The following is a 13,929-nucleotide window of genomic DNA, read 5'->3' on the forward strand; positions in this document are numbered from 1 at the left end:
CCAAAAACTTACCAAAATTATGTATTTCGTTTCTAGTTCTCTTTCCAAGTCAGCATTATGGTTTACATAAATGAAAAACACTTTTTAAATGGATTCTGAGGCATGAATACTAGAATAAATTTTAAGAGCTACAGCAAAACGAAAATGTAAATTTACCCCCAAAGGATTCAGAGAGTACAACTATTGAGAAACTTGTTTTGTTCTTTGGTCTTTAAGACATATCTTGTTCAGACTGCAAATACAAAGGGGGGAATTATCTTTAAGGACATAATTTTTCTTGTCAAACCCAACATTCCATAGGGCTGCAGAAAATATGGGGCAATTACTATTTCATTCACATGTGGTATAACTCATGTCTTTAGTGTGTACCACCATATGATGAAGAGTGTTATATCACCAAGAAACATAAAGCGGGGTATAAATTCATACTACCATCACTCAGTGAGCTTATTCTGGTAGTCGTCTGACATCTTCACTCTTTACAAAAGTTATCACTATGAAACAAGTGCCTTAAGGCTATGCATCCTGTTGTCTGTCCCACCAACAGGTTCCCTGCTGGCCATGAGCCCCCTACCTTGCAGCCACTCTGAGTCCTGGTCTTCATCAGGGGCGTGGTCGTGCACAGCTCGATGGCCTCTGGCTCATGGAAGATGACCGCTGGCAGAGGTTCCTTTTTCAGTGTTAGGACATTCAACTTAGACTTCAGCATGGTCTGAAAGTGCTGAAAAGCAGCAAAAAACAAAAAGGCCAAACAGAGTGAAATCATTTGGAATTGTACAAGGTGCCACTGTACAGCAAACTCAGGAGCAAACTTTTTATTTTATTAACTCCATTTTTACTAGGGCAGGCCAAAAGGTTTGAGTACAATGGAAGGAAAAATCTGTCAGGATACTACCAAAATGAAACTATGGGAGACAGCCAATACCCACTCTCCTATGCCATGGAAATATGGGGCAGTGGCAGCCTTGCCAGAACTTTGTTCTCAGAGGTTCTTCCAAAGTGATATGTATGGATGAGATTCTAGATGTGTAATCTATGCTAAAATCAGCTAAAAAAGTGAAGATGTTATAGGAGCTATTTGAAGGAAAGTCTAGAGATAATGAAAAAGAACCGATGAAAAACATACATACTTGACCTTTGTTGTGTCTGCCTTTTTCCTTTGTGTCATACCTTGGCCGTAGAACTTAAGAAAATTAGCTGCTTCTCAACAGACCATTTTATCTGCTGTCTAGGCCAGGACTCTAAATAAACATCTAGTCTACATTCAATTCTTATTGGCACTAACCACATTTAATCACCATTGTTTTTCTATATGTACAGTTAAGGCACCACCTTTGTTTGGTCTATTATAGCAGCTTCCAATCTAGTCCTGCCACTTCCAACCTTGCCACACAGCAGCCTAAGGGAATCCTTCTAAAATCTAATCAGCTGTCACCCTTCTGCCAAAAGATCCCCAAGTCTTCCCCTATTCTCATCAAAAAATTCTAAGTCCTTACTCTGTACTTTAAGCCCACGCATGCTTCAGGAACCCAAAGCAGCTCTAATCTCATTTCCTACCCATTATCCTCTCATTTACTTGAGCCCAGTAAATGATGAATGACAAATTCATGTTAATAATTTGAAAGTTAATTTTTCTTTAAACTTAGAACACCATTAAACAGCAAGCTTTAAAAAGAAAAACCACCATAATTATTCCAAAGAGAGATTCATGGAAGAAAAGAAAAAAAACTTTATTTTTAGTATTTTTAATGGCACTTTTTTCTACTTTTTGAATGGAGGACATTGATTTTCATTTTGCATTGAGCCACACAGATTATGGAGCTAAGCTTGGTACACATAAATCCTCAAAACTATTTCCTTCCCCTGTTTTATTATCACTACTTATCATTACTATGAAATGTGTTTTATTACCATCTACTAGACTACTACTACTACCATCTACTACTATTCCATCACCATCCACTAGAATATAAGCACCATATAAGTAGAAACTGTTTTAATTAATGAAGTCTCCCAAGTACCTAAAACATCAACTGAAACCTAACAGATGTCCCACAAGTATGTGTGGAAGGTAACTCAGGCAATAAAAAGAAAAAAAAAAAATTCACAGCTCAAATATAAAAATAATGATCTCTACCAGGGATCATGGAATATACCAGCTCACAACTTCATCCAACTTGACATTTCTGAATATGTTATGGACTGTGAAATAAACACAGGACTGAAAGACATAAATACACAAGTTGTTGTTATTGTTATTTAGCTGTTAAGCCATGTCCAACTATTTTTGCAACTCCATGTACTGTAGCCCACCAGGTTCCTCTGTGGGATTTCCCAGGCAAGAATACTGGAGTAGGTTGCCATTTCCTTCCCCAGGGGATCTTCCTGACCCCGGGATCAAATCCACATCTCCTACATTAGCAGGCAGATTCTTTACCATTGAGCCACCAGGGAAGCCTATATATGCAAGTGCATTCACCTGAACATAAATTGCCAAAACCATTTTCCATATAATTCAATATAAAGGAAGTAGAAGTTTTGAAATCTGTATCAGAACAAGGCCTTCACTTTAAAATGCAAAAGAGGCTTTCACTCAATTTTCCCAAGGAGTATTGATGTCCAGTTTTTTTAATGTAAGGATATCTTCCTGATAACTGCATAAATCACAAATCTTTGTATTAATCTGAAGTTTCCATCTTTGCTCCTTATTGATTCCCAGCCAATAGAAGGTATGGATTTGGGGTTGCAAGGTGGTCTGGGAAGAGAAACAAAGATCACTGAGAGTGACAGCTGAAGTTGGTTTGCCTCTGTGGACAACTAACTGGAGCCATGGGATGAAGACTGTAAAGGGAGGGGGCTCAGAAGATGGGATAATGAGCAAGTGGGGACACTCTACCCTGGCCGCCATTTTGCTGGGACTCCATGAGAGGTACATGAAGCTGCAGCTCAACTCAGCTTGACTTCTGACACACAGGAAGGTCCTGAAGATGGTACTAATGGCCCTATTCTTATGTGGGTTGGACAACCACATTGCACAGAAGTTCTGAGACTGTCTTTCTTTCCCCACTGGCATTACTATCAGAACCAAATGGTTCAATCACTAGGCACAAGAGAGACTGGAAGTCGCAGTTACATGTACATCCCCCTTGATTACTTGCCTGGGAGCCAAGCAGAAGAAATAAACATTAAAAAATAAATAAATAAATAAGAAACTTTCAAATGTGAATACAAAAATGATGGAGTTCAAATTCCAAATGCAACACAATGTTGTTGTTTAACTTCCACCATCCACCTTTACTTAATACTCCCACTCAGCCAGCACTGTGAGAGGCATAGCTGGAACAGAAATAAAATGAGAGCCTCTTCTTGAAAGGTTTTTCACAATCAGTAGGGACTGTTAAATCAAATGACAACTACAATTCTACATGAGAAGTTTCTTAGAAGAGCTAAAGAAAAAGGCTAAGACAATATTTGAAAGTAAAATAGAGAAAATGATTCCTATTTTTTAAAGTGTTTTTTTTTTTCACTTTGATGGCATTGTCTTTTGTGTCCACTGTGAAAGGATGAAGGTAAAGAGAGAAATAAAATCTGGATTACATGATGAATCATTGAGTCTACCACTTTTACAGAAAACTAACATTTGTATATAATTCTGAGTCTATCTGGTAAACTTTCATCTGTAGAAATGCGATAGCTAAAGATGCGTCTGATAAGAACACTCTTCTGCCCCTCCCTTGGGAAAAACTCCACAACTATATGCTGCTTTGTGAAATGGGACTGCCAATCACAATCCCCCACCCCCTAACATTGAGAAAGAATATGTAACACAGGTTGACTATCTGAGTACCCCATGTCCCTGGCCAAAGGCATTGGTTAAGAGGAAACTTAAGACTGGCTGAACAGAATCTTCTGGAAGGTTGATATGTAGGGCTGCTAAACTGGAGTAAAGAGTCCAGAGCTGCAGCTGACCTTCTTTCCTCCCAAGGTCAGGCTGTGAATGATAATACCACACAGAGACAAGGAAAACTCAGAAATGGAGAGTCACAGACTTGACAAGGCTGAACCCCTGGATCCAGCTGCATCTGGACTCAGATCTAGTGACGGACTTACTGATAGTGTAAACCAAAACACTGCCTTTTATGCTTAAATGAGCTTGAGTTACACATCTGATCCCCAGAACTCAAGAGTCTCAGCAATAAAAGTTACTTTTTAATAAAAAAAAATCATCTGCAAAAATAAAAAGGAGATACGAAAATTTAAAAAGGACTTCATAAATGTTAACCTGCATAAATGAATAGCAACATTCTCTCTTAAAATATAATGAATCTTGCAGTTACTTATTTGAATAGACTGAGCCTTAATGATCAAGCACCAATAACAATCCAAAGAAGGTATTATAGTCCTCAGGTTATTCATGTCTAAGATAAAGCCCTTTGAGCTGCCAAAATAACATGAATCCCAACTATCAAGAGACAGTGAAATACTGTGCATGCAATGATATCCAGTTCTTGCTGGGTAGACAAGACCCATGTGCCATCCCTAGCTCTGGTAGAACTGCATGATCTTGTACCTCCTGGGCCTCCATTTTCTCATTCTTTAACTTTAAAATGCTTGTTATAAGTCAAATATGATATCGCTTGTTCTTTGCATAGATAAACAAGTGTAATAAAGATAATGCAACCTCAAATAACATAATCCAGTAGCATCATAAAAAGGCACCACAAGAGCGATCTAATAGAGTAGTTCAGAAAAGCTATGGTTCCCACATGACGGATGCACAAGGTTCCATAAAGAAAATGTGTTATTCATCCTTAAAGAAGGGAAGTGAACAGTGTTCTAGAAAATTAGGGCACTGCCCAGGACAAACTCAACAAAGCTCTGCTTTCTACATTTGGTGCTTTATGTGGGATCCTAAAATAGAGCCTCTAAATCAAGCCCCATTATGCAGATGGGGTAATCGCCATGCCCTGTATAATTTTACAGTTGGCGCTTCCTACTCCTATTCAGACATTAATCTCTGGCAGTTTAGCAGGCAGGGATTTACATATTTTACCAATTCAAATCCAGGGTATCTCACCTTTGTATTGATTCTGTATCCAAAATACAAAACTTATTTGGAAGGCAAATCCTGCCTTTTCATTTTTCTAAGATAACTGGAATACTATCTTCACTCAAATTAGAGGGAAGACATTAAAAGTTTTAATCCCTGGTTCATCTTTGCATTTTGAAGGCTGACTACAATGGTCAGTTTTAACTTGCAAATTACTGACTCAGTAATTCCCTAATAAAGCTTCAAAAATATTGCAAATGTTCTCAAGAGAACTACAAGGAACAAGTGGGTGAATGGAATTAATGGAAAAACTCAATAAACCAAACAAATGTTAATTTGTACAAGTATACAAAAATCAGTAGGGCTTTGACATTCCACGCATAATCACATTTCATCATTTCATTTTAATACTTTAGGGTTCTGTAAGAATTATTGGAACTCATTTGTAGTGTCCTTACACTGTATACCACTCGTCTCAAAAAAAAAAAAGTGTAGCCAGGCCCCACATATGAATTATGGAAAAAGTGAAATAATCTTTTGTGTCCTTTAATACAATCTAATGGAAAGTTATGACCAATCTAGATAGCATATTAAAAAGCAAAGACATTACTTTGCCAACAAAGGTCCGTCTAGTCAAGGCTATGGTTTTTCCAGTGGTCATGTATGGATGTGAGAGTTGGACTGTGAAGAAAGCTGAGTGCTGAAGAATTGATGCTTTTGAACTGTGGTGTTGGAGAAGACTCTTGAGAGTCCCTTGGACTGCAAGGAGATCCAACCAGTCCATTCTAAAGGAGATCAGTCCTGGGTGCTCATTGGAAGAAATGATGCTGAAGCTGAAACTCCAGTACTTTGGCCACCTCATGCGAAGAATTGACTCACTGGAAAAGACCCTGATACCGGGAGGGATTGAGGGCAGGAGGAGAAGGGGACGACAGAGGATCAGATGGCTGGATGGCATCACCGACTCGATGGACATGAGCTTGCATAAACTCAGGGAGTTGGTGATGGACAGGGAGGCCTGGCATGCTGCGATTCATGGGGTCGCAAAGGGTCGGACACGACTGAGTGACTGAACTGAACTGAACTGAATAATCTTTTATTTATTTTTAATGTATAGTCTTAGATTACTGCTTTTAAATATTCTAGCACTTTCACACACAAAAAAAAAAAAAACCCACAAAAGTAAGAAAAATATTTTGTTAGTTAAACAGCAAATGATTTGTTAGATAATTAAGAGATAATATGAGTGAATAAAAGATAATTTTACTTAAATTCAACTTTCATTTAAACACATTTTAGTGCAAAGGTCTTCTTTATTATTTTTTGTGCTTTTTAAAAGTAAAGCAGGATTGGAAAATCTCATCAAATATAATAGGCATACACAAAATTGTTTTACTTCAAGAATTTGTAATGCAATTTGTGTTAATCTGGTATTTTAAGAAAAGAAAGACATACATCAATTTGGCATGAACTTTCTCACTGCAAATTTTCCTGGTGACTGCCATATTCAAAAAATATTACAGCTTAAAGGCCTCCATCCAGATATTCATAAATTTGTCTGTCTCTATTAAAGTGATAGCTATTATTAAACTAACTGAAAATACTCATGTTCACACACCCATATTTATTCATGCAGTTTTTAATTATAGAAGCATTTCTTTTACACATCACAGATTTTCTCAAGAGATTATGTGGGAGAAACATAAAAATAACTTCATGCTCCAGAGTATGCGGAAAGTCCCCAAAACTTGTGAAAGACTTAACTCAGGGGAGTGTGTGTATGTGTATTCACTTATTTACTTTGTTATTGATCTGAAATACATACACACAAATACACATGTGCTGTATCCCTGGCTTAAGTAGTTTCTGCAATTTTCTAAACTATTTTTCTATATGTAAACAGTTAAACAATTTACTGTTGAACACAGGTTGCAAGCTCGCAGCCCAAAGGCATGTTTGGCCTATAAATAAGCTTTATTTGATTCACACACTGTTTTATGATTAAAATTTGAAGTAGTATTCAAAAATTGAGCTGTATATGATGAAAATTTGCATTTCCGCTTCTCTTAAAAGATCAGAAGATCAACAAAAGCAACTTGCATTCCCTCAGGGCAACAATTAACTCCAGCTGGTTGTTGCAAATGCCCTTATTTACTCAAGCATTTTCCTCTACAATTCACCATGTCCCCTCTTCCCCCAATACCAGCTTTCTCTTCTATACTAAATACCAGAGACTATTTATGTCTTACCAGCTTCACTCCTACATTTGACTTGTGTGTGTGTGCTCAGTCGTGTCCGACTCTTTGCGACTCCATGGACTGTAACCTGCCAGGCTTCTCTGTCCAAGGAGTTTTCCAGGCAAAAATACTGGAGTGGGTTGCCATTTCCTACTCCAGGACATTTGACTTGCTTGACCCTTCTAGACATTTGAATTTGCAAATCCTGATGGAAAAATGACAAATGCTAGGAGCATAGAACAAAAATTCCACCCACTCAAGAAAAAAATTCAAGTATAGCTGAATTAACTCTTTCTTCCCTAGTAGCTCAGACAATAACAATGCAGGAGACCCGAGTTCGATCGTTGGGTTGGAAAGAACCCCTGGAGAAGGAAATGGCAACCCACTCCAGTATCCTTGCCTGGAAAATCCCATGGACAGAAGAGCCTGGCAGGCTGTACAGACCATGGGGTCACAAAGAGTTGGACACGACTGAGCGACTAACACACACACACATACTTAAATTAGGAATACTGAACAGAGTGTAAGTATGTGATAGAGAGAAGTAATAAAATAAATGAGTCAAACTGTCTGTCTGTGACATAAACAGATGGAGAGATATCCCATGTTTCTGGGTAGGAAGAATCAATATTGTGAAAATGACTATACTACCAAATGCAATCTACAGATTCAATGCAATCCCTATCAAATTGCCAATGGCATTTTTCATAGAACTAGAACAAAAATTTCACAATTCATATGAAAACACAAAAAACCCTGAATAGCCAAAGCAGTTTTAAGAAAGAAGAATGGAGCTGGAGGAATCAACCTTCCTGACTTCAGACTATACTTTAAAATTACGGTCATCAAGATAGAATGGTACTGGTACAAAAACAGAAATATAGACCAATGGAACAAGACAGAGAGCCCAGAGATAAATCCACGTACCTATGGGTACCTTATTTTTGACAAAGGAAGCAAGAATATACAATGGTCAAAGATAGCCTCCTTAATAAGTGGTTCTGGGAAAACTGAATAGCTACATGCAAAAGAATGAAATTAGAACACTTCCTAATGCCATATACAAAGACAAACTCAAAATGGATTGAAGACCTAAATGTAAGACCAGAAACTATAAAACTCTTATAGGAAAACATAGAACACTCAATGACATAAATCAAAGTGAGAGAGTCAGTTCCTAGGCAGGTTGATAGGGAGTCTAGGGGTCCCCAAGGAGAGAGGGGTCTGGAATTCTCAAGGAGGAAGAAAGGACAAATTTTTTTCCTTTCTCCACATTCCTTAGGATTATATAACAATAATGTATCCTGCCTGAGGACAGTCTTTGGATTAAACCTTCTGGCTAATTCTGTTATCTTAAAATGTAAATTATGGGAGTAGGTCTGATGAGGTCTTTACAACCTCCAGACATTCTTTGGAATATATAACTTCATTGTTAACACTAGCAAGCGGGTACTCTTTCTGCCCCCTTCTGATGCCTATGTCAGAAGCTTTCTCTATCTCCTTTATACTTTAATAAAACTTTATTACACAGAAGCTCTGAGTGATCAAGCCTCGTCTCTGGCCCCGGATTGAATTCTTCTCCTCCGGGGGCCAAGAATCCCGGTGTCTTTGTGTGATTCAACAACAACCTTTCAAAAGCAAGATCCTCTATGACCGACCTGCTAGAAAAATGGAAATAAAAACAAAAATAAACAACGGGGACCTCATCAAACTTAAAAGCTTTTGCACAGCAAAGGAAACTACAAACAAGGTGAAAAGAAAACCCTCAGATGGGAGAAAATAATAGCAAATGAAACAATTGACAAAGAATTAATTTCCAAAATATTCAAGCAGCTCATACAACTCAATACCACAAAAACAAACAACCCAATCAAAAAATGGGAAAAAGACCTAAACAGACATTTCTCCAAAGAAGACATACAGATGGCTAACAAACACATGAAAAGATGTTCAACATCACTCATTATTACAGAAATGCAAATCAAAATTACAATGAGATACCACCTCACACCAGTCAGAATGGCCATCATCAAAAAGTCTACAAACAATAAATGCTGGAGAGGGTGTGGAGAAAAGAAAACTGTCTAGGATTGCTGGTGGGAATGTAAATTGATACAGCCACTATGGAAGACGATAAGGAGATTCATTAAAAAGCTAGGAATGAAATCATCATATCACCCAACAAGCCCACTCCCAGGAATATACCCTGAAGAAATCAAAATTGAAAAAGACTCATATATCCCAGTGTTCATTGTAGCACTATTTACAATAGCTAGAACATGGCAGCAACCTAGATGTCCATCAACAGATAAATGGATAAGGAAGCTGTGGTACATACAGTGTAATACTGCTGCTGCTGCTAAGTTGCTTCAGTTGTATCTGACTCTGTGCGACACCATAGACGGCAGCCCATCAGGCTACTCAGCCATAAAAAGGAACACATTTAAGTCAGTTTTAATGAGGTGGACAAACCTAGAGCCTATCATACAGAGTGAAGTAAGTCAGAAAGAGAAATATAAACATTGTATACTGATGCAAATCCTTGAAATCTAGAAAGATTGTACTGATGAATTAATTTTCAAGGTGCAATGGAGAAACAGGCGTAGAGAACAGACTTATGGACATAGGGAGGAGAAAAGGAGGAAGAGGGTGAGATGTATGGAGAGAGTAAAATGGAAATACAATCTAGAAGGCTGGGATGGGGAGAGAAATAGGAGGGAGGTCCCGGAGGGAGGGGACATGGGTGTACCTATGGATGATTCTTGCTGATGTATGACAGAAAACCACAAAATTCTGTAAAGCAACTATCCTTCAATTAAAAAAAACTTTAAAAAGCTAAAAAAAAAATTGGTCATTCCACATAATAAGTATGACACAAGAATAAGCATTTAGAAATCTGTTCTTCTCTAAGTTATTACCATAAATATGGTGGTATGAATATGTTAGTGCACTAAATTCAATTAAAGTGCTAAAGAACAATATTTTTACTTCTTTTACAATCAAGCGACAGGAATCAAATAGTCTATGCCACTAAAAACAACCGAATAAACCAGGAAAAAATATGAAACAACAGTTTGTGAGACACTGGATATCTGGCTATGGAGGACAGTGATCCCTGAAAGATGTGAACCAAATGAGATACATTATACAATTGTCCAGCTTACTACCTTTAGGGAGTTTGCAGGCTGCCATGCAGGGAGGAGGAAAACAGAGCCCAGCAGAGTCCCTGATAAGTTGACACAGATGCAAGTTCAAGGAGACAAAAAAAAAGGAAAAATCTTCACACAGAGATAACTTTGGAAATCTGCAGAGCATCCCCTTAAATAGTTAAGTATTATTCAGAATATATATGAAAGGAAAGTAACGAAAGGAAATAAATCTCTGGAAAGAACTAGAGATTAACGAGCTGGTGCTCACACAGTTAGCAATATTGTCTGTTTCCACCAATGAATGGAAAAACGTGTGAGTCACAGGGCAGCAGGTAGAGTACTCAATGTCTAATTTCAGTGGCAGGAAATAATCAGCACTAGACTAAATACCACTCTGATTCCACCGTAAATCTTTAAAAGATGCTCCAAAACAGTCAAAGTACTTCGGAGTGATTTAACTGAATTCCAGAAAAATAGCTAAAAATATTTATAGAAATACAAAAATATCCAGCAACCAACAAGGTAAAATTCAAAATGTCTAATATCCAAACAAAAATCACCAGGTACACAAAAAGGCAGGAAAACAGAACCCATAATAGAGACAAATAAATTAATAAAAATAAACCAAAAATGGCACGGATGTTATAGTGATCAGATAAAGACATTAAAACTGTATATTAAATATTCTAAAAGTTAAGTGGAGATAAAGATATAAAAAATCCAAATTATTCATTGCCAGTGAGCCTTTTCTATAAGAAATGTTAAAAAAAGTCAAGCAAAAGAAAAGATGAAACTATAGATCAAAGGAAATGAATGCACAGAAGAGGGTAACTATACAGAAAAATAAGTTTCTTTCTTACAATTTAGAATTCATTCAAAGATAATTGATAACTTAATTAAATATGTAATATTATAAACATATTTGTTATATATATCCATTATATTATATAATAGGTATATAATATTTTAAACAATTTAATTTAAAATAATAGCAAGGTGGAATGGGATTTCATCATACATAACAGTAAGATATATTGCCACACTAGTACAAAGGTCAGAAAAAGTAAAAATGGAAGTATACTATTTTAAGGATCCAACAGTATATATGACATGGTTTAACATCATTTGAAAGTAACAAACACCCTCTTCCAACAACACAAGAGAAGACTCTATACATGGACATCACCAGATGGTCAACACCGAAATCAGATTGATTATATTCTTTGCAGCCAAAGATGGAGAAGCTCTATTCAGTCAGCAAAAACAAGAGCAGGTGCTGACTGTGGCTCAGACCATGAACTCCTTATTGTCAAATTCAGACTGAAATTGAAGAAAGTAGGGAAAACCACTAGACCATTCAGGTATGACCTAAATCAAATCCCTTATGATTATACAGTGGAAGTGAGAAATAGATTTAAGGGCCTAGATCTGACAGATAGAGTGCCTGATGAGCTATGGAATGAGGTTTGTGACATTGTACAGGAGACAGGGATCAAGACTATTCCCATAGAAAAGAAATGCAAAAAAGCAAAATGGCTGTCTGGGGAGGCCTTATGAATAGCTGTGAAAAGAAGAGAAGCGAAAAGCAAAGGAGAAAAGGAAAGATATAAGCATCTGAATGCAGAGTTCCAAAGAATAGCAAGAAGAGATAAGAAAGCCTTCTTCAGAGATCAATGCAAAGAAATAGAGGAAAACAAGAGAATGGGAAAGACTAGGGATCTCTTCAAGAAAATCAGAGATACCCAAGGAACATTTCATGCAAAGATGAGCTCGATAAAGGACAGAAATGGTATGGACCTAACAGAAGCAGAAGATACTAAGAAGCGATGGCAAGAATACACAGAAGAACTGTACAAAAAAGATCTTCACGACCCAGATAATCACAATGGTGTGATCACTGACCTAGAGCCAGACATCCTGGAATGTGAAGTCAAGTGAGCCTTAGAAAGCATCACTAGGAACAAAGCTAGTGGAGGTAAAGGAATTCCAGTTGAGCTATTCCAAATCCTGAAAGATGATGCTGTGAAAGTGCTGCACTCAATATGCCAGCAAATTTGGAAAACTCAGCAGTGGCCACAGGACTGGAAAAGGTCAGTTTTCATTCCAATCCCAAAGAAAGGCAATGCCAAAGAATGCTCAAACTACCACACAATTGCACTCATCTCACACACTAGTAAAGTAATGCTCAAAATTCTCCAAGCCAGGCTTCAGCAATATGTAAACCGTGAACTTCCAGATGTTCAAGCTGGTTTTAGAAAAGGCAGAGGAACCAGAGATCAAATTGCCAACATCCACTGGATCATAGAAAAAGCAAGAGAGTTCCAGAAAAACATCTATTTCTGCTTTATTGACTATGCCAAAGCATTTGACTGTGTGGATCACAATAAACTGTGGAAAATTATGAAAGAGATGGGAATACCAGACCACCTGATCTGCCTCTTGAGAAACTTGTATGCAGGTCAGGAAGCAACAGTTAGAACTGGACATGGAACAACAGACTGGTTCCAAATAGGAAAAGGAGTTCGTCAAGGCTGTATATTGTCACCCTGTTTATTTAACTTATATGCAGTGTACATCATGAGAAACGCTGGACTGGAAGAAACACAAGCTGGAATCAAGATTGCCGGGAGAAATATCAATAACCTCAGATATGCAGATGACACCACCCTTATGGCAGAAAGTGAAGAGGAACTCAAAAGCCTCTTGATGAAAGTGAAAGTGGAGAGTGAAAAAGTTGGCTTAAAGCTCAACATTCAGAAAACGAAGATCATGGCATCTGGTCCCACCACTTCATGGGAAATAGATGCGGAAACAGTGGAAACAGTTTATTTTTCTGGGCTCCAAAATCACTACAGATGGTGACTGCAGCCATGAAATTAAAAGACACTTACTCCTTGGAAGGAAAGTTATGACCAACCTAGATAGCATATTCAAAAGCAGAGACATTACTTTGCCAACAGAGGCCCGTCTAGTCAAGGCTATGGTTTTTCCTGTGGTCATGTATGGATGTGAGAGTTGGACTGTGAAGAAGGCTGAGCACTGAAGAATTGACGCTTTTGAACTTTGGTGTTGGAGAAGACTCTTGAGAGTCCCTTGGACTGCAAGGAGATCCAACCAGTCCATTCTGAAGGAGATCAGCCCTGGGATTTCTTTGGAAGGAATGATGCTAAAGCTGAAACTCCAGTACTTTGGCCACCTCATGCGAAGAGTTGATTCACTGGAAAAGACCCTGATGCTGGGATGGATTGGGGGCAGGAGGAGCAGGGGACAACAGAGGATGAGATGGTTGGATGGCATCACTGACTCGATGGACGTGAGTCTGGGTGAACTCCGGGAGTTGGTGATGGACAGGGAGGCCTAGTGTGCTGCGATTCATGGGGTCACAAAGAGTCAGACACGACTGAGCAACTGATCTGATCTGTGGTAAGTTAAATATATGTACTATAAACCATGAAGCAATGAGTAAAATAAAGAGCCAAAGAGTTATATATAA

General features: G+C 37.9%; 1 protein-coding gene across 1 annotated transcript in view; it reads right to left on the reverse strand.

Annotated features, from left to right (window-relative positions):
- PID1 (phosphotyrosine interaction domain containing 1) overlaps positions 1 to 13,929 on the reverse strand; it is a 264,178-nt gene that overhangs the window by 142,027 nt on the left and 108,222 nt on the right. The window contains exon 2 of the mRNA XM_027515348.1: positions 575 to 721. Coding sequence (XP_027371149.1) covers positions 575 to 721 — 147 coding nt within the window. The remainder of the gene's footprint in view (positions 1 to 574; positions 722 to 13,929) is intronic.

This window comes from Bos indicus x Bos taurus, chromosome 2, assembly GCF_003369695.1.
Source record: "Bos indicus x Bos taurus breed Angus x Brahman F1 hybrid chromosome 2, Bos_hybrid_MaternalHap_v2.0, whole genome shotgun sequence".
In the NCBI taxonomy this organism is placed as follows: domain Eukaryota; kingdom Metazoa; phylum Chordata; class Mammalia; order Artiodactyla; family Bovidae; genus Bos; species Bos indicus x Bos taurus.